Source organism: Symphalangus syndactylus, chromosome 20, assembly GCF_028878055.3.
Source record: "Symphalangus syndactylus isolate Jambi chromosome 20, NHGRI_mSymSyn1-v2.1_pri, whole genome shotgun sequence".
NCBI classification, from domain to species: domain Eukaryota; kingdom Metazoa; phylum Chordata; class Mammalia; order Primates; family Hylobatidae; genus Symphalangus; species Symphalangus syndactylus.
Genome location: NC_072442.2, coordinates 15582501 through 15601498, shown reverse-complemented (window position 1 = coordinate 15601498; position 18998 = coordinate 15582501). Strand labels below are relative to the sequence as shown.

Sequence of the window (18998 nt, the reverse complement as noted above, 5' to 3'; positions counted from 1 at the left end):
ATTCGAGGCAGTTAACAGCTGCTTTTCCCCACCAGGAAGGGAAGGCAGAGGCACATGCACAAAGAGGTAGGGAGAGTCAGCTCAGAGTGTCACACTGACTGCTGGGTAGTGTTAGATAACCCCGTTGTTAACACTGCATCCAACTATAAAGGGATTTGGTTACAATGAACAGCAACTTAAAAGTGATTTCCTACATTATTAATAGCATCAGTCCATGCAATCAACTTGTTCACCAGAGTCTTCTGAAGACACAACAGATGAATTTTTAACTCCAGACGAATATTTTTACTCCTCGACTGCTCAAGAAAACTTAGCTCTAGAGGTAAAAAACGCAGTTCAGGGTAAAGTACCTTTTCACCTTTCTCCATTGCCTTATTTCTTTTATTGAGAGAAATAGCTTACATATCAAAGTATGTAATGTCTACCAGGGATTTTTATACCTTTTTTGGTGTCAGGAGTGTGATATGAACCCATGCATTCATACGTGTTTTGAAAAACGTGAAAAATTTTTTATTTTTGAGGATGGGAGGTCATGTGCAGTTTCTCCCAAAATTGTGGTTACTGCATTTATACAGCACTTTGTACTTTTTTTTCAAAACATTTTTTTTTTAAATTTTTGAGACAGAGTCTCGCTCTGTCACCCAGGCTGGAGTGCAGTGGTATGATCTCGGCTCACTGCATCCTCTGCCTCCCGGGTTCAAGCGATTCTCTTGTCTCAGCCTCCTGAGTAGCTGGGATTACAGGCGTGTGCCATCACACCCGGCTAATTTTTGTATTTTTAGTAGAGATGGGGTTTCACCATGTTGGTCGGGCTGGTCTCGAACTCCTGAACTCATGATCCGCCCGCCTTGGCCTCCCAAAATGCTGGGATTACAGGCGTGAGCCACTATGCCTGGCTCAAAACATTTTTATTCATGCTACCTAATTCGTGCTTCCTAATGGGAAGGGACGAGGCTATCATTCCTCTCTCTGAGGAAGACTGGTGTTCTGCAGATGTACGGAATTAATTAGCTCCAGCCTGCTAAGTTTTAGTGATGGGAGAGCCGGGATTGAGGCAAGGGTTCAGCAACAAATATGAGACTGTCCAATATACCAGGTTTTCTTGGGAATCTGCCTAGCTTTTACAAGAACCTGGTGTACAGAGTATTTTCATTTGTAAAATGAATTTTGTTGAATTCTCTTATTTACTTATTTTCCACCCTACCTCCCTGCTAACCTGGCATCTTTTTGGGATCTTTTACCTATATGAAAGGGTGGATTGTGTCAATCACAGTATTTGACTGATAAGAATTCTAGGATGCATCGAAGATGTAATTTCAGGCCAGGCGCGGTAGCTCACGCCTGTAATCCCAGCACTTGGGGAGGCCGAGGTGGGTGGATCGTGAGGTCAAAAGTTCAAGACCAGCTTCCAAGATGGTGAAACCCCGTCTCTACTAAAAATACAAAAATTAACCAGGCGCAGTGGCAGGTGCCTGTATTCCCAGCTACTTGGGAGGCTGAGGCAGGAGAATCGCTTGAACCCGGGGGCAGAGGTTGCAGTGAGCTGAGATCGTGCCACTGCACTCCAGCCTGGGCAACAGAGTGAGACTCCGTCTCAAAAAATATATATATAATTTCAGCTAGGTGTGGTGGCTCATGTCTATAATCACAACACTTTAGGAGGCTGAGGTGGGAGGATTGCTTGAGCTCAGGAGTTTGAGAACAGCTTGAGCAACATAGCAAGACCTTGTTTGAAAAAAAGGAAATGAAACATTACTAGTCCCCAAAAGACCCCTTGTACTCCCATCCAGTCACTGCTTCTTCCAAAAGGAACCATTGTTCTGACTTCTTACCTCGTAGAGTAGTTTTGCAGACTGGGCCAGCTTTTAAACCTTCTTTAGCTCTTCTGATAAAGCTCCCAAGAACCAAAATATCTTTGTTGGAAGATTGGGATGAATAAGGATAGTGATACAAGGAGGGGGAGTCACATAATTCCTCTTCACAATGGGAGGTGAGGGAGGACTTACTGAGGAGAGGACATATGGTACAAAGAAGTACTTAATGTCTAGGAAGCAAGTTTGTGCCTTTTCTATAAAGATGCAGGGATCTTATGAAGATTTTCAAGATTTAAGAACATCAAGAAATTACTGACCTTTTAATATGTCTGCCTCCAGTGAACCTCCTTTCTTTACTTTTCTTTTGTTCTTTTTTAGACCTCGAGTTCCACAGAAGAGGACTTTGAAGGAATACAAGGTGCATTTGCCCAACCTCAAGTCTCTGGTAATAAGCCCTTAGGGAAGATTTCTTGAGAATCACTTCCCTTCACTTTCTTCTATTGGATCACAGATGTTTAGAGCTGGGGGGATCCTGAGGGACAGCCTCGTCCAAACCTTTCATTATATGGTTGAGAAAACCAAGGTTCAATGATTTCTCCTCAATAGAACAAATCCCTTGCTCCTCACCAACCTCATGACATCCATGTGTTGTATTATTTATACCTCCCCTTGCATTTTTATAGCATATGTTTTTGTAGTCACTCCTTTTTCCCCCTTTGGTCTCTCAAGCTTTCAGGCTCCTTGGTGTGCCACATAGCAAGTGCAGTTATCTTTGCTAAGCTGACCTGGGGGATTTGCCCAAGCTACATAGCTAGTTATAACATAACAAAATTAGAACTAGGTTTCCATATATTTCTTCTCCTCAGAAGGCAGTGTCACCAGCATTTTCCTCTGCTTGCTTAGCGTCTTAGCAAAGAGTTAGTAACAGTTAACAATGCAGATTCAACTTAACATCTACCACTTGGGAGGCCTTGGGTTCTATATAACTTAGCAGGGGCTTTCTGTTAGATGAGAAGGTAGCCTTGGATCAGTAGCCAGGGATGTGGCACCAGACAGATATAAGTTAACTGTTGGCTTTGTTACATTTTTAAAATTGTGTACTCTTGTTCTTTTAAGGTATGTACTCATCTGTTTTAAAACTAGAGTTATCCACCTACCAACCTGTGTAGCTATCCATGGTCATGTCTCAACCGTCTAAACCCAAATAGTGTGGTGTTATGAACTTACTCCCTTCCTCCACTGCATACTCCAGCTTCCAAGTGTAACCTTGTGTAGGCCCCTGCCAGAGCTGGGGGCGTTTTAAGAGGCTGTAAGCTTTTAGACCAACTTTTAGTTAAAGTCTCAGCATAATATGTATTAAAAGTCTCCAGAGCCTTGGGCCACCCACCTCTTCCTGCAGAGCCTCTTTTTTGGACCTGCCTTGTATGTGACCACTTAACTTGTATTTGGAGGTGAGTTGAGTGGGATGGAAAAGTTTAGGGCAGACAGGTCAGATAACCAGAGCTAGTTTGATACAGACATCTGAAGTGTGTGAAAAAGTCTCTGATTTCTACTGCATTCACTTGTTTCTGCCCCTCTCTGCCCCCTTTTCCATCTAGTGCTCTGATGTATATCCCCTTCCACATCAGAGGACACAACAGGGGTACAGGATGCAGCATGCTAGGTTCCAAGCCCCATTCTGCCACTGACTTTTTCTGCATAACCTTCAGCAAGTCACTTCACCCCAGGGCCCTACTTTCCACTGGTATAAAGTAAAGGAGAGGGTCGTACTCTAAAGTCTCTAAGCTCTAAATGTTGCTTCTTAGGAATTAGTTTATACTTTCTGGATATTTATCATTTTAAAAGGGTCAGAGGAAGAGGAACCCCCAATGTCTCTCCACTGGTGGGGTTTCAGAGCTCCTTGGTAGCTGTGAAAGGTGGCATTGTTTTGGTGGGCCTTCTTAGTGTCTACCAGACCACCTGGACCTAAGGAATGGGATGGGGGTGGGGGAGTCATGGGCATTTGGAAACAGGCTGTATGCTCCACCTGCCCCTTTCTTTATTAACTAGGACAGTACAGTGGTGGGAAGGAAAATGGATACTGGCCCTGCCTGCCTGGAGGTCTGCAAAGCAAAGGATGCTCTGTCTGCCCCCTTCTCTATAAACTAGGACAGTACAGTGGTGGGAAGGAAAATGGATACTGGCCCCGCCTGCCTGGAGCAAAGCATCTTACTGAGAACTGGGGAGGAGTAACTTCAGATAACTTGATGCCAGGAAGAACAGAAGACAGTTGGATTAGCTCCTCAGTACTCAAGACCCCACCCCGCCCCTACTCTTTAGGTAGTGTTTGATGGCTAAGTGGCATACTTAAGAGTTTGGGGCTGTTTAGTTAACAAACAGTTCTGGTTTTCAACGCCCCCTGGCGTCTGTTGACAGGAACCGGCTCAGTTTGCCTTCTTAAAAAGACAAAACAACATTTGTCTCCAGAAATAACTGTGGTTATAACTGAAAGGCCAGTAAATAGCTTGATTGTATTCTGAGTGTCAGAATATAGTTCTGTGCTCTGAGCAAGGAAAATAAACTTTCAGAGCAAAAACCTCTTCTATAGCACTCAATCCAAACCCAATTAGGGCAGCACTTTGTTTATCCAGATTATTTCTAATTCTGGACCAGACCAAGGGACATTCTAGGGAATGATGACAATAATTTGGGTTGACAAAGATTCAGTTAAAAAAAATATTTTTACTTTATTCTTTCAGGTGAGGAAAAGTTCCAAATGAGAAAAACTCTTGGAAAGAATGCTGAGATTTTGCCCAGGTCTCAATTTCAACCTATACGAAGGTATGGGCTGTTATTATCTTATGCAGTTTCAAACTCATAGATGCAATGTTAAATGGTGATAATGCTCCGTGTTTGTATATTGCTTGTCTTCAAATGTGTTAGCTACTATCTTATAAAAGTTAGCTTTGGGCAGCTTAGCTGTGTTAGGACTTGTGCAGTAGAATTTGAGGGGTTGAGTCATCACCTTTACTTAGATCCTGACTCTGACTTTCTATTCATGTGACCTTGTCAAGGTTCTCAACCCCTCTATTCTGTTTTCCCATCTGTGACGCAGAGATAAGAATCCTTACTGAGAATGTTGACAATAGGAACTTAAAGTAATAATATAACTCCTGGGCATTTATCCCAGAGAGATGAAAATTTACATTTACACAGAAATACATACAGGAACGTTTACAACAAATTTATCCATAATACCTCCAAACTGGAAACCCAGATGTCCTTTACCAAGTAAATGATTAAACAGACTTTGGTACATCCATACCATTGAGCGCTACTCAGCAGTAAAAAGGAATAAACTATTGATACATGCAACAACTTGGCTAAATTTCCAGAAAATTATGCTGAGTAGGAAAAGCAATCCCAAAAAGTTATTTACTGGGTGATTCCATTAATATAACATTCTTGAAATGACAAAATTATAAAAATAAAGAACAGATGAGTGGTTGCCAGGGGTTAAGGAAGGGGTGGGGAAAGGAGGGAAGTAGGCATAGCTGTAAACCAGAAATATCTTTGTGGTAGTAGAAATGTTCTGTATCTTGACTGTATCAATGTCAATATCCCGGTTGTGATACTATCCTATAGATTTGCAAGATGTTACCATTGGGATAAAGTGGGTAAAGTGTATTTTTTTTTCTTCTTGAGATAGAGTTTCACTCCTGTTGCGTGATCTCAGCTCACTGCAACCTCCACCTCCCGGGTTCAAGCGATTCTCCTGCCCCAGCCTCCCAAGTAGCTGGAATTATAGGCGTGTGCCCCCACACCCGGCTAATTTTGTATTTTTAGTAGAGATGGGGTTTCACCATGTTGGCTAGGCTGATATCGAACTCTTGACCTCAGGTGATCCACCTGCCTTGGCCTCCCAAAGTGCTGGGATTACAGGCATGAGCCACCACATTCAGCCGGTAAAGTGTATTTCTTACAATTGCATGTGAATCTACAATTATCTCAAAAGAAAAGTTTAAAAAATTCATAATTGTTGTAATGTATCTGGCACAATAACATTCAATTTATTTTCTTCTCTCTGGGCCTCAATTTCCTTAATTATAATTATTATCGCTAGTATTTCCTAAATATCTAGCATATGCCAGGCACTCTGTTTCACTGTCTGATTTAGTCTACATAACAACCCTGTGAGGCACATACTATTGCCTCCATTTTGCCAGTAAGGAAAGCAAAGTTCAGAGAGTTTAAATATTTTTTTCTAAGGTCACTCAGCTAGTCAGTCAGGATAGACTAGATTATGCTATATATAGTAAACAACTCCAAAATTTTAGTGGTTTAAAACAACAAGTTTCTTCTTTGCTCCTGCTTCATGTCCATGGCTCATGGGTTGGCCAGGAATGTTCTGTGCTATATTGCCTTCTATCAGACTTAGGCTGAGGGAGGCCCCATTTTTGTGCTTCCTTGATTGCTAAGGCAGGAAAAATGGAACATGGTGAGTTGTGCACTGGCTGTTAAAGTTTCTTCCCAGAAGTGACTCATCACTTTCACTCATATTTTATTGGTTAAAACAAGTCCTGTGGTCATTTATGTAAATCAAGAGGGCCAAAAAGTGCTGTCGTATTATTTAGAAGGAGAAACAAACATTTTTGGTAACAGAATTAATAAAGTCACAACTCAATCCCAAATCCATGATCTTTCACTTATATCATTGGTCTCACAGGATTTTTGCAAGGATTCAAAATGTGAAGGCCAGGCACGGTGGCTCACACCTGTAATCCCAGCACTTTGGGAGGCTGAGGCAGGCGGCTCACCTGAGGTCAGGAGTTTGAGATCAGCCTGACCAATATGGAGAAACCCCGTCTCTACTAAAAATACAAAAAATTAGCTGGGCGTGGTGGCGCATGCCTGTAATGCCAGCTACTTGGGAGGCTGAGGCAGGAGAATCGCTTGAACCCAGGAGGCGAAGGTTGCAGTGAGCTGAGATCGCGCCATTGCACTCCAGCCTGGGCAACAGGAGTGAGACTCCATCTAAAAAAAAAAAAAAGTGAAAACATATGGAAGGATTTAGCGTGGGATCTGCCTTATAGTTAATGTTCAATGAGTACTGAAATTGAATCTTAAATATTGGTTAAAGTAGAAACGGGTCAAGTTTGTCTTCACTATTCTGGCCATTTTTTGGTAGAAGCCTCTCTGGCCTCTCCTGGTACACTATGCCAGGAAGCTTCTTACAGGTGCTGAGGCCTTGTGGCTGTGCCCCTTTGCTCCAATATCTTACCTCCCAGCAAAGTTCCTGTGCTCTGTTGATTTTCTCATGAATTTGCTCACGGTCGTATAGAGTCTTTAACTGATTTCAGAGCTGACCCTTAGAGAGTATTTATTCAGTCTCTGGAGAGAAAATTGAGGCCCAGACATGTCAGAGAACTCGCAGCTAGTAGTACAGCCAGAACCAGAACTCACACTTTTTTTAATCTTTTTTTTTTTTTGGAGACGGAGTCTCACTCTTGTTGCCCAGGCTAGAGTGCAATGGCACGATCTCAGCTCACTGCAACCTCTGCCTGCTGGGTTCAAGCGATTCCTGTCTCAGCCTCCCGAGTAGCTGGAACTACAGGCGCATGCTACCAAGCCCAGCTAATTTTTGTATTTTTAGTAGAGATAGGGTTTCACCATGTTGGCCAGGATGGTCTCGATCTGTTGACCCCGTGATCCACCCGCTTTGGCCTCCCAAAGTGCTGGGATTACAGGCGTGAGCCAACGTGCCTGGCACAGAACTCACACTTTCTACTCCTGAGCTTAGTGCCCTTTCCTCTGCGTCTCACACTGGGCCGATCAACTGGTTCCTTGTACCAAGTAGTGTACTTTGTTCACAGAGGGGATTTATGTAATTTTCTTACTTTCTTTCTCACAGTACTGAAGATGAACAAGAAGAGACATCAAAGGAGTCACCAAAGGAACTGAAAGAGAAAGACATGTATGATCACCAAAGAGAATGCTTAGGGATGCTTGTGTAAAGTCTTGGTTTTAAGGGAATAGTATATTCTTGTTTGTAAGGATCTTTTCATTTTTACGTGTAGACTTAATGTGAGTATGCTGCTTTCACTAAAATGTTGTTATCAAACTGGTGATGTGATTTATAACTAATAGCAGCTTACACTCAAGGAAATGTAGTGATGATGATGATAATAATAATAATGATAATAAGTTTATGCTTAAGGTAGATTAAATCTGTTTTCCACATAAATATCCTGGAAATATGGAATATTTCATCTATGGAAATAGTTTATTTTTAGCTGCTGATATGTTTAAAGTTACAGTATCTAGCAAAGAAAGTCTCTATGGTGCCAGGTGTGGTGGCTCATGCCTGTAATCCCAGCACTTTGGGAGGCTGAGGTGGGCGGATCACCTGAGATCAGGAGTTCGTGACCAGCCTGGCCAACATGGTAAAATCCCACTTTCTCTACTAAAAATATTAAAATTAGCCAGCTGTGGTGGCATGCACTTGTAGTCCCAGCTACCCAGGAGGCTGAGGCAGGAGAATCACTTGAACCCCGGAGGCGAAGGTTGCAGTGAGCTGAGATCGTGCCATTGCACTCCATCCTGGGTGACAAGAGCCAAACTCTTTCCCCCCCCCGCAAAAAAAAGTCTCTATGGTAATAAAGTTACAATCTCTTTTAAATATGTTCTCTAATATTCTCTTTAAGATATATAAGATGTTCTAAGATATTCTCTAATTCTGGCCTATTGCCACATAAAAATTTTGTTAAGATTATACTTAAAAAGTACCTCTCAGGAATATATTGTTTGATTTTTCTAGCCATCTTCTCATCGTTACTGTGTGCTCTTAATTCTTTAGATCATTGACAGATATTCAAGACCTGTCTAGTATCTCCTATGAATCAGACAGCTCTTTTAAGGAAGCTTCATGCAAAACACCCAAAATAAACCATGCACCTACCAGTGTCAGCACTCCACTCAGCCCAGGTAATCACAGGGAAGAGAAGTGTTTGGGGAGAAGGACTTACAGCCCCAGCCCATTGTCTCTGGGAAGCCAAGCCATGGGATCACAGCTGGTGGCTGTGTTGTCATAGTGCAAAGGTTTTTCCTTAGGGCCAAAGCTGGGTAATCCCATTGTAGGCCAAGGGGCGGGGTGATAGTGGTGGTGATTATTGGGCAGCCATTAGGAGGTTTTGGTTAGAACTACAGTGGTAAAGCCATGCAAATGCTAGGTCTCCTCTAAGCACTACTGAATTCAGTACAAAAACATTGAGCTTTGTAGAGTTTGGAATTTAAAACAGTACCTTGTGCTTAAACTTTATATAGTTCTTAAAGTCCTGCAACCATATGCAACCAGCATCAAATACCCTCTCTTTAGTGGCCTTACTTCCAATATATTTGTGGTTTAAAAAAATCACCGTTTATTTTATTTTGGTAAAGTTTAGAGGCCAAGTTTAGAGACTATTATTTTTTATACCATGAGGAGCTGTGTCTCGGATCAATGATTGTTTCAGTAATTTTTTTTTTTTTTTTTTTAAAGACAGAGTCTCACTCTGTCACCCAGGCCAGAGTGCAGTGGCGCAATCTCGGCTCACTGCAAGCTCCGCCTCCCGAGTTCATGCCATTCTCCTGCCTCAGCCTCCCACGTAGCTGGGACTACAGGCGCCCACCACCACACCCAGCTAATGTTTTGTATTTTTAGTAGAGACAGGGTTTCACCGTGTTAGCCAGGATGGACTCGATCTCCTGACCTCGTGATCTGCCCGCCTTGGCCTCCCAAAGTGCTGGGATTACAGGCGTGAGCCACTGTACCCGGCCTTATTTCAGTTATTAACAATTTGGAAAATCCTTAGTATAGGTATAGGTTTGTGGGTTTGGATGTTTTGTTTGTTTGTTTTTTTAATAATGTGAAAGATTCATTTCTGCACATCATATTGGGGCAGAAAAAAACAAAAACAAAGGGAAAAAGGAAAAAAAGAGAAATAATGTACAGGATTCAGACAGTAACCTCCTGCTTTTCTCCAACAGGGTCCGTTTCTTCAGCTGCCAGTCAGTATAAAGACTGCCTTGAAAGTATCACATTTCAGGTCAAGACAGAGTTTGCCTCTTGCTGGAACAGTCAAGAATTTATTCATACTTTGTCTGATGACTTTATAAGTGTCCGAGAGAGAGCAAAGAAACTGGATTCTCTCCTTACTTCCTCTGAAACTCCCCCTTCAAGACTGACTGGTCTTGTAAGTATATCAATTCCACGTTACAAACTCATGGAGACAGCCCAAAGGGCCCAGTGACCCAAACTGCCAAGATTTCTCCAAATTCATTAAGAAAGCAAGAAATAAGCTGGGTCCTCTCCTGGCTTCCCTGGGACTCCTCTCTTGAGTCTATATTATGGGAGGCTTAAGTTTTGCTTCCTCCTTAAAGCCTCCCCTGGTTACTTCCCTGAGAGTTTTGATCGATCTCTACTGTTCTCTGAACTCCTGAACTAATAACCTTCAGGAAAAACACTTAATGGTATACTGCCTTCTCCTCCTCTTCTTCTACTTCTTCCTCCTTTTTTTTTCTTTTCCTCTCCTTTTCTCATATGTGTACCCTCTTCAGGAAAACTACAAGTTCTGGCCAGTCATGGTGGCTCAAGCCTATAATCCCAGCACTTTGGGAGACCGAGGCAGGCAGATCACTTGATTTCAGGAGTTTGAGAACAGCCTGGGCAGCATGATGAAACCCTATCTCTACAAAAGATACAGAAAACTAGCCGGGACATGGTGCCATGTGCCTGTAGTTTCAGCTACACGGGAGGCTGAGGTGGGAGGATTACCTGAGCCCAAGAGGTCGAGGTTTCAGTGAACTGTGATTGCACCACTACACTCCAGCCTGGGCGACAGAGTGAGACCCTGTCTCCAAAAAAAAAAAGAAAAGAAAAGTACAAGTTCTTTTATGAAAAATTGATTGTCAACTTTTTTGGCATTTGGCTCAAAAAAGGTCTCACTTTGAAGTAGGGAGATGACAAGGAATTTTATGTGTTCATTTAACCGTTAATTGGATAGATTGTAAGTGCCAGGCACCATGTCAGGCCCTCTTCGAGGCATCCGAGTGTGAATAAGAAAGACATAATCCCTGCCTCAAAGGAGCTCACTGTCAGTGAGAAGGACAGGCCTGATGTAACACAGCAGTAAGTACTGAGTGCTGAGGAGGCAGTCAGGGATAAGGCTTCCCAGGCCGGATGCAGTGGCTCACGCCTGTAATCCCACCACTTTGGGAGGCTGAAGTGGGTGGATCATTCGAGGTCAGGAGTTTGAGACCAGCCTGGCCAACATGATGAAACCGCATCTCTACTAAAAATAAAAAAAAAAATTTGGCTGGGTGTGGTGGTATACACCTGTAATCCCAGCTACTTGGGAGGCTGAGGCAGGAGAATTGCATGAACCCAGGAGGTGAAGGTTGCAGTGAGCTGAGATTATGCCACTGCACTCCAGCCTGGGCAACAGAGTGAGATTCCATCTCAGGCAATACCATTCAGAACATAGGCGTGGGCAAGGACTTCATGTCTAAAACACCAAAAGCAATGGCAACAAAAGCCAAAATTGACAAATGGGATCTAATTAAACTAAAGAGCTTCTGCACAGCAAAAGAAACTACCATCAGAGTGAACAGGCAACCTACAGAATGGGAGAAAATTTTCGCAACCTACTCATCTGACAAAGGGCTAATATCCAGAATCTACAATGAACTCAAACAAATTTACAAGAAAAAAACAAACAACCCCATCAAAAAGTGGGCAAAGGACATGAACAGACACTTCTCAAAAGAAGACATTTATGCAGCCAAAAAACACATGAAAAAATGCTCATCATCACTGGCCATCAGAGAAATGCAAATCAAAACCACAATGAGATACCATCTCACACCAGTTAGAATGGCCATCATTAAAAAGTCAGGAAACAACAGGTGCTGGAGAGGATGTGGAGAAATAGGAACACTTTTACACTGTTGGTGGGACTGTAAACTAGTTCAACCATAGTGGAAATCAGTGTGGCGATTCCTTGGGGATCTAGAACTAGAAATACCATTTGACCCAGCCATCCCATTACTGGGTATATACCCAAAGGACTATAAATCATGCTGCTATAAAGACACATGCACATGTATGTTTATTGCGGCACTATTCACAATAGCAAAGAGTTGGAACCAACCCAAATGTCCAACAACGATAGACTGGATTAAGAAAACGTGGCACATATACACCATGGAATACTATGCAGCCATAAAAAATGATGAGTTCATGTCCTTTGTAGGTACATGGATGAAACTGGAAAACATCATTCTCAGGAAACTATCGCAAGGACAAAAAACCAAACACCGCATGTTCTCACTCATAGGTGGGAATTGAACAATGAGAACTCATGGACACAGGAAGGGGAACATCACACTCCGGGGACTGTTGTGGGGTGGAGTAAGGGGGAAGGGACAGCATTAGGAGATATATCTAATGCTAAATGATGAGTTAATGGGTGCAGCAAACCAACATGGCACATGGATACATATGTAACAAACCTGCACATTGTGCACATGTACCCTAAAACCTAAAGTATAATAATAAAATAAAATTTAAAAAAAAAAAAAAAAAGAGGCTTCCCAGAGGAGGTGACATGTGAGTTTGACTTAATCAACAAAACAACTGGAAATGACTGAGCTGCATATGCCTTTTTAGCTCAACACACATGACAGTTACCATGTTTATCTCTTCCTTATAGAAAAGATTGTCTTCATTTATTGGGGCTGGATCCCCCAGCCTTGTTAAGGCATGTGACTCATCACCACCCCATGCCACCCAGAGAAGGAGCCTGCCTAAAGGTACCCTGTGTTTAATATCAAAATAGAAGTTTATAATCAAGGAGGCTTAAATTGATGCTTATCAATCTTTGATGCCACATTAGGTTCAGACAGAGATGCTATTTTCCCCATGATTATAAAAGTAAAACACACTCATTGTAGGAAAATAAATAAAAGCTTAAAAAAGAAGGTGACTATACTTTTTTAACCTCACGTACTTTTTTTGCATATCTTTTAAATATTTTTATAAATATATAATAATATGTTTTAGCATAGTGAGATCATATTGTGTATCAGTTCTGGACTGCTTTATTCCCTTTATATATTTTGAGGCTTTTCCCTTGTTATTAAAAATTGTTCATAAATATATGTAGTAGTTATAGTCCATTCTACATGTTGCTTAACCATTTTCTTATGTTTAAGATTTATATCATTTTCCAATTTTTGCTCTTTGTACATAAATTTTTATCTGTACCTCTGATCCTTTCCTTAGGATAGATTCTTAGAAGACAGTTTCCAAATCACAAGGTCTGACAATATTAGCAGTCTTGAGGCATACTACCTTTATTACTTTAATTTTAATGTCTTCTGTCTTTGGTATAACTCTTGGAATTTCCCTCAGGGGGATAGGGATTTTGTGAATTATGTTGAGGTATTTTGGTTAATGTTATAATTGAGCACTTGGGGCAAGACCCAAAGTGTGGTTGCCTCTAAATCCCCTGGCCTGATAATATTTAGTTAAAGGCTTCCTACTTTGTGCTTTTGTTCATTTTGACTGGTCTAGAACCTCTGTATTCCTCTAGCAGCCCTGGTCCAGATTGAGCCACTTAGTAAGAATTTGTACCTTACCTCCTCCAAATATCCTTAGGAAGGGAGGGTCATAGATCAAGCAGTACCAGGGTAGGGGCTGATGTAGGAAAGGAAAGGGATTGGGGTAAAAGTGGGGAGTAAAGGCCATTCACATGTTAGGAGTTCTCTACCGGAACTATTATGTAAGAGGCTTCCTTCCTCCTTAGTTTGTTTCATCACTGAGAGAAATCCCCAGTCAAGTCTGTGTGAGAGCCTAGAAAAATTCAGTTCAGGTCCAGGAAGGTGTTGAGACATTTTCCCTTTTGTCTTTTGTAAGAACTGGTAGAAGCCTTCTCACAGCATCACATTGATGAGCTGCCACCACCATCTCAGGAGCTACTTGATGAAATTGGTAAGAGATGTTCAATACAGAATATACTTCTCGGCCCTGTTAGTTATGTCACTGACCACAGTATGGTGTCTTTGTCTCAAGTATGAACACTAGTGTAAAAGGCTCTATGACAGCCTTGTTGAATATAGGAAGGGGCAGTTTTCCAATAAAATGAGCCACAGCCTGGCCAGGATGATTGGCTTGTATCAGTTGTCATTTTGTTACTTAAAGGACTTATGTTGATGAACCTAAGGGGAAATAACATTCAACTGGTTTATTATGATGAATTTCTTTTATTAAAGGAGTTCTTAGCTCCTTTTCAGACCAAACCAGCCATTCCTTTGAGGCCTGAGGTCTAGCTTCCCAGGCCAAGAACCTGTGCTTTCAGTTTTGCCATTAGCTGTAGGTATTAAAGGTATTGAAATTGTGAATAAATCCCCTTCCTAAGAACAGGGAAGTCAGTGGCACAAAACCTAAAGAGACCAGAATTTTCAGGCAGAGCAGTAGCAACCAAATTTTATTTGCAGCTGATTGGCTGGCCCTGTCCAGCTGGCCTGATGCTGAACGTAAATGTTACATGGTTATGGAAACTGGGGGCAGGTGGTCTGTTTTCCTAGGAAAGACCTGACTGCCCCTTTATTGACAGCCTGGCCAACTAGCCCTTCACCCTCAGAAAATGCATCTCATCAGACTCTGGATAGTCCAGTTCTTGTTATGGGACCTATAGAGAATTTCCTGAGGGGCACCCCTTGGTTTTCAGGGTCTCTGAGGTTTTGTGTTTCATAAAGGAGGAGGTAAATCAGAATTTTCAGGTCTGACTCAATGGACAGCTCTCTCCGGGGTCATTATCATAACCCTTAGCTTCTGTTCCTTGGCCTGATGAACTTGGGTGGAGCCAGTCAGTGCTGTCAGACCTTCCTTGGTTTCTTTCTTTTTTCATGGTCATAGGACCTTTCTTGCTTCACTTTACCCCTCCCCCAGTGCTACAGTGTTGCAGAGTCACAGGGTTGTTGGGTCAGGCTCTTAGAGCCCACACTCCCACCCCTGCTTTCCATATCTGGGATTCCCTAGGCAGTCCTTGCAAATTCCTCCTCTTTGGTTGCTCTTCTTAAAATAACAGAACTGCTGAGAGTGGAGGTCACCCCACTCGTGTCCTGCTCAGGTAGATTCTTAGTATCATTTGTTCCTCGGTCGTGGTTTAAGGCAGTATTGTAGGCTCCTTTGCAGTTTGACCATAGCTGATACTTTTTCTCTGGATCCTGCTGTCTTCCCTCTATAGTTGCTGTGTAAACCTTCCACTCACCTCCTCCATTTCAGCAGCTGTGTTACCAGACTTTGTCCTGGGCTCTGGCCTTATGGTGCTGCTGCACCCCAGCACAGTCTGCAGAAGCCTTCCCTCATTTCACTTATGGGAATTATCTGGACCAGGTTTCTAGGTAATGTCTACACTTTGAGATGGGTCAGTAATTTTGCAGAAACATAAAGGGCAGAGGGCACTTGAATAGTTTCTTCTGATAATGGGCTTGCCCGCCCGATTACTATATATCATCACTCTGTTGCTTCCCCTAAAGAGACCTTTGGGGAGTTACTGGAACTCTCAATTGCTATTTTGGAGGGCTCACATCCAAAGCTCTAGGCTCCTGACAGGTGCCTAAAGTGGAAGGTTCTTTAGAACTAGGATACAGATGATCATTTAAAATCTGCATAGGACTACTTTTAACAAGGACAAAAATGGATTTTTCAAATTTCAAATTATATTAAATGATCTTATGGGGACCCTTGACACCCATGGCTGCCAGGTAGGGCTGCTTCCTGCACTGCAGGAAGGGAGAAGACCTGCACCAGCACAGAAGAGGACCACGCCAACGAGCTCAGGGTGGCTTGTCTGTGCTGCCTCCCAGCTTGCTTTGCTTTGCAGAGCACTTTGAGGATAAAGCAGCATACTGAGTTAGCAGATGCTTGTCTTAGTCTAGTGAGTATTCCTTGCCTTGCCTTTTTCCTTTCCTTTCCTTTTTCCTTTTTTCCTTTCCTCTGACAGGGTTTCACTCTTGTTGCCTGGGCTAGAGTGCAATGGAGTGATCTCAGCTCACTGCAACCTTCGTCTCCAGGGTTCAAGCAATTCTCCTGCCTCAGCCTCCTGAGTAGCTGGGATTACAGGCATGAACCACCACGCCTGGCTAATTTTTTGTATTTTTAGTAGAGATGGGGTTCACCATGTTGGTCAGGCTGATCTCAAACTCCTGACCTCAGGTGATCCGCCTGCCTCAGCCTCCCAAAGTGCTGGGATTACAGGTGTGAGCCACTGCTCCTGGCCAGGCTGAGTATTTCTTTAGGAACTAGAAATGATGGATATTCTTTATTCTTTGCCTTCCATCTTTTCTTTTTCTTTTCCTTTTTTTTTTTTTTTTTTGAGACGGTCTTACTCTGTCACCCAGGCTGGAGTGCAGTGGCATCATCTCAGCTCACTGCAACCTCCACCTCCTGGGTTCAAGCAATTCTCCTGCCTCAGCCTCCTGAATAGCTGGGATTGCAGGTGTGTGCCACCATGCCCAGCTAATTTTTATTTTTTTATTTTATTTTTTTATTTTGTTTTTGTTTTTTTTTTTTTTTGAGAAGGAGTCTCGCTCTTTCACCCAGGCTGGAGTGCAGTGGCGCGATCTCGGCTCACTGCAGGCTCCGTCCCCCGGGGTTCACGCCATTCTCCTGCCTCAGCCTCCCGCGTAGCTGGGACTACAGGCGCCTGCCACCTCGCCCGGCTAATTTATTTTTTATTTTTTTAGTAGAGACGGGGTTTCACCGTGTTAGCCAGGATGGTCTCGATCTCCTGACCTCGTGATCCGCCCGCCTCGGCCTCCCAAAGTGCTGGGATTACAGGCGTGAGCCACCGCGCCCGGCCTAATTTTTATTTTTTTAGTAGAGACGGGGTTTCACTATGTTGGCCAGGCTGGTCTCGAACTCCTGACCTCAAGTGATCCCCCTGCCTCGGCGTCCCAAAATGCTGGGATTACAGGCGTGAGCCACCATGCTCAGCCTGCCTTCTGTCTTTTCGTAAACCAGGGAAAAAGTATGAAATATAAGTGAATAGAGATGGGGAAACCTTTAGATTTGTTTTGATGTTACTAACTTTTTGAGAGACTATAAAATAGAGATTAAGAGCATAAACCTTAGAGCTAGACTGCCTGGATTCAGTTCCCAATTTTACCACTTACTGTCTGTGTGATTTTTAGGCAAGTTCCTTAAGCTAAATTTCCTCATTTGCTAAATAGGAGTAACAATAACAGTCTATTTCAGAGGGTTGTTGTGAAGATTAATTGTAAACATTCATCCTGAATTAATGTACGCGAGTGCTTAGAAACAGAACCTGACACCTAGGGTTCTGCAAGTGTTATGTATGATCATCATCATTTCTATTTTGAGTGTTGTGTGGGATTTTGTCATACATGAAGAATTCCTTTCAAACCTGGAATGCCGTAAAGCAGTGGTTCTCAAATTTTATCAGACATCAGAATCACCTGAAGGGCTAGTTAAAACACACATTGCTAGACCCCCAGAGTTTCTGATTCAGCAGGTCTGAGATGAGGCCTGAGAATTTGCATTCCTAACAAATTCCCAGGTTATGTTAATACTGCTAGTCTAAGGATCACCCTTTGAGAACCACTGCTCTAGAGAACGGCAGGACATGCAAGGGAGGAAATAAGTTTCCTTTGGCTTTTATGTTGTGACAGAGCTCTTGAAACAGCAGCAGGGCTCATCCACGGTGTTGCAGGAGAACACAGCAAGTGATGCAGGAGGCACTGCAAATGGTAAGTGAACTACCTAGGTCGTTTTCACCAGGTTCTTTTAACGCTGTCCTTGGCAACACAGTGGTACATATAGGAAAGTGTGACCCTGAGGTCAGGCACGACTCCACCTCAAGTCCAACTTTATAGTTATTTGTATGGCAAGCTGTTTTACTGTTTCTGAGCCTCAGTCGTCTTAATCTGTAAAATGGGGACAATAATTTCTGTCTCATGAAGTACATATTAGCTCCATGTACAGAGCCATGTACAAGTACTAACATTTTCAAATACTTAGCAAATGTTAGTCCTCTTCCCTTTATAGGACTGCTGGCAGGATGGAATGAGATAGCATATGTAAAATGCTTGGCATACATTAAAGGGTACATCCCTTCCCCACCCAAATCCCTTTCCTGGAGCTCCAACTTAGAAACATCTAACAGGTGAGAACAAGATGATCCCCAAAGTAAATTTGTGCAATTTGTTTTCATGGTTGCTTGCCTCCTCTTTTATGTGCCCTTTCTTTCTTCTGCTTCCTCTGTCTTCCTTGAGCCTTGGCACAAGCAAGGTTTCCTGTAGCTTTCACTTGGCACTGAAAAGCTTCCAAGACCCCAGAAGCAGCTGCTGCAAATACACGTGGGCTACAGACTGCCACCTGGCCCCCTGCTCTCATGGGAAGAGGGGAGCTAATGCATTGCACACTTCAGGGACCACTGATTGTCCTTAATTTTTGCACTCTATTTTAAGGCAAGCTTTCTCAATTTTTTTTTCGTTCTAATAAAGTTAATTCTTTCAACTGTTTTTAGATCAAAGGCACTTAGAAGAACAAGAAACTGACAGTAAAAAAGAAGATAGTAGTATGCTTTTGTCCAAAGAAACTGAAGATCTTGGAGAGGACACAGAGAGGTAACAGGAAAAGCTGGACTTTTGAAAGGATTTTTAAAATTGTGTAGTTTATATTAGGTTTTTTTCTAATATTGACAAATAAGAAAGGAAAAAAGTGGTCTTTTTTCATACTATCCTAATAGCCCCTATTCCTAAAGGGTTACTTTTTAAAAAGGTTGCTTTTTTTGCTTTAAAAATGTTTAATTGTGATGTATATAACAAAATTTACCATCTTAACCATTTTTAAGTGCACAGTCCAATAACGTTAATAAATATATTCACATTGTTGTGCAACTAATGTCTCAAACCTTTTCATCTTGCAAAACTGAAACTCTATACCCATTTTAAAACTCCCCGTTTTCTCTTCTTCCCACACCCTGGCCACCACCATTTTGCTTTTTGTTTCTATGAGTTTGACTACTGTTGATACTTTACATAAGTGAAATCATACAGTATTTGTCTTTTTGTGACTGGCTTATTTTAACTTAGCATAATGTCCTCAAAGTTCATCCATGTTGTAGCATGTGTCAGTATTTC

At 42.4% G+C, this 18998-nt stretch overlaps 1 protein-coding gene and 1 long non-coding RNA gene across 21 annotated transcripts in view; one reads left to right on the top strand and one right to left on the bottom strand.

Annotated features, from left to right (window-relative positions):
- TEX14 (testis expressed 14, intercellular bridge forming factor) overlaps window positions 1-18998 on the top strand; it is a 103354-nt gene that overhangs the window by 76050 nt on the left and 8306 nt on the right. For 7 of the 20 annotated variants that reach the window (XM_063628469.1, XM_063628468.1, XM_063628467.1 and 4 more), the window contains 11 exons: window positions 206-322; window positions 2193-2259; window positions 3864-4133; window positions 4553-4634; window positions 7705-7767; window positions 8650-8777; window positions 9819-10024; window positions 12542-12641; window positions 13747-13821; window positions 17526-17603; window positions 18383-18482. In XM_063628469.1, the coding sequence (XP_063484539.1) occupies window positions 206-322; window positions 2193-2259; window positions 3864-4133; window positions 4553-4634; window positions 7705-7767; window positions 8650-8777; window positions 9819-10024; window positions 12542-12641; window positions 13747-13821; window positions 17526-17603; window positions 18383-18482 (1286 nt within the window). Of the gene's footprint in view, window positions 1-205; window positions 323-2192; window positions 2260-3863; window positions 4134-4552; window positions 4635-7704; window positions 7768-8649; window positions 8778-9818; window positions 10025-12541; window positions 12642-13746; window positions 13822-17525; window positions 17604-17901; window positions 18278-18382; window positions 18483-18998 lie in introns of those variants that run through there. The other 13 variants (XM_063628484.1, XM_063628477.1, XM_063628483.1 and 10 more) reach the window with 6 other exon arrangements.
- Window positions 2241-7758, bottom strand: LOC134735194 (uncharacterized). Its single transcript, XR_010118008.1, has 3 exons — window positions 7691-7758; window positions 7075-7184; window positions 2241-2369 (listed from the first exon to the last, which is right to left on the bottom strand). It is a non-coding gene; the product is annotated as an uncharacterized lncRNA (long non-coding RNA).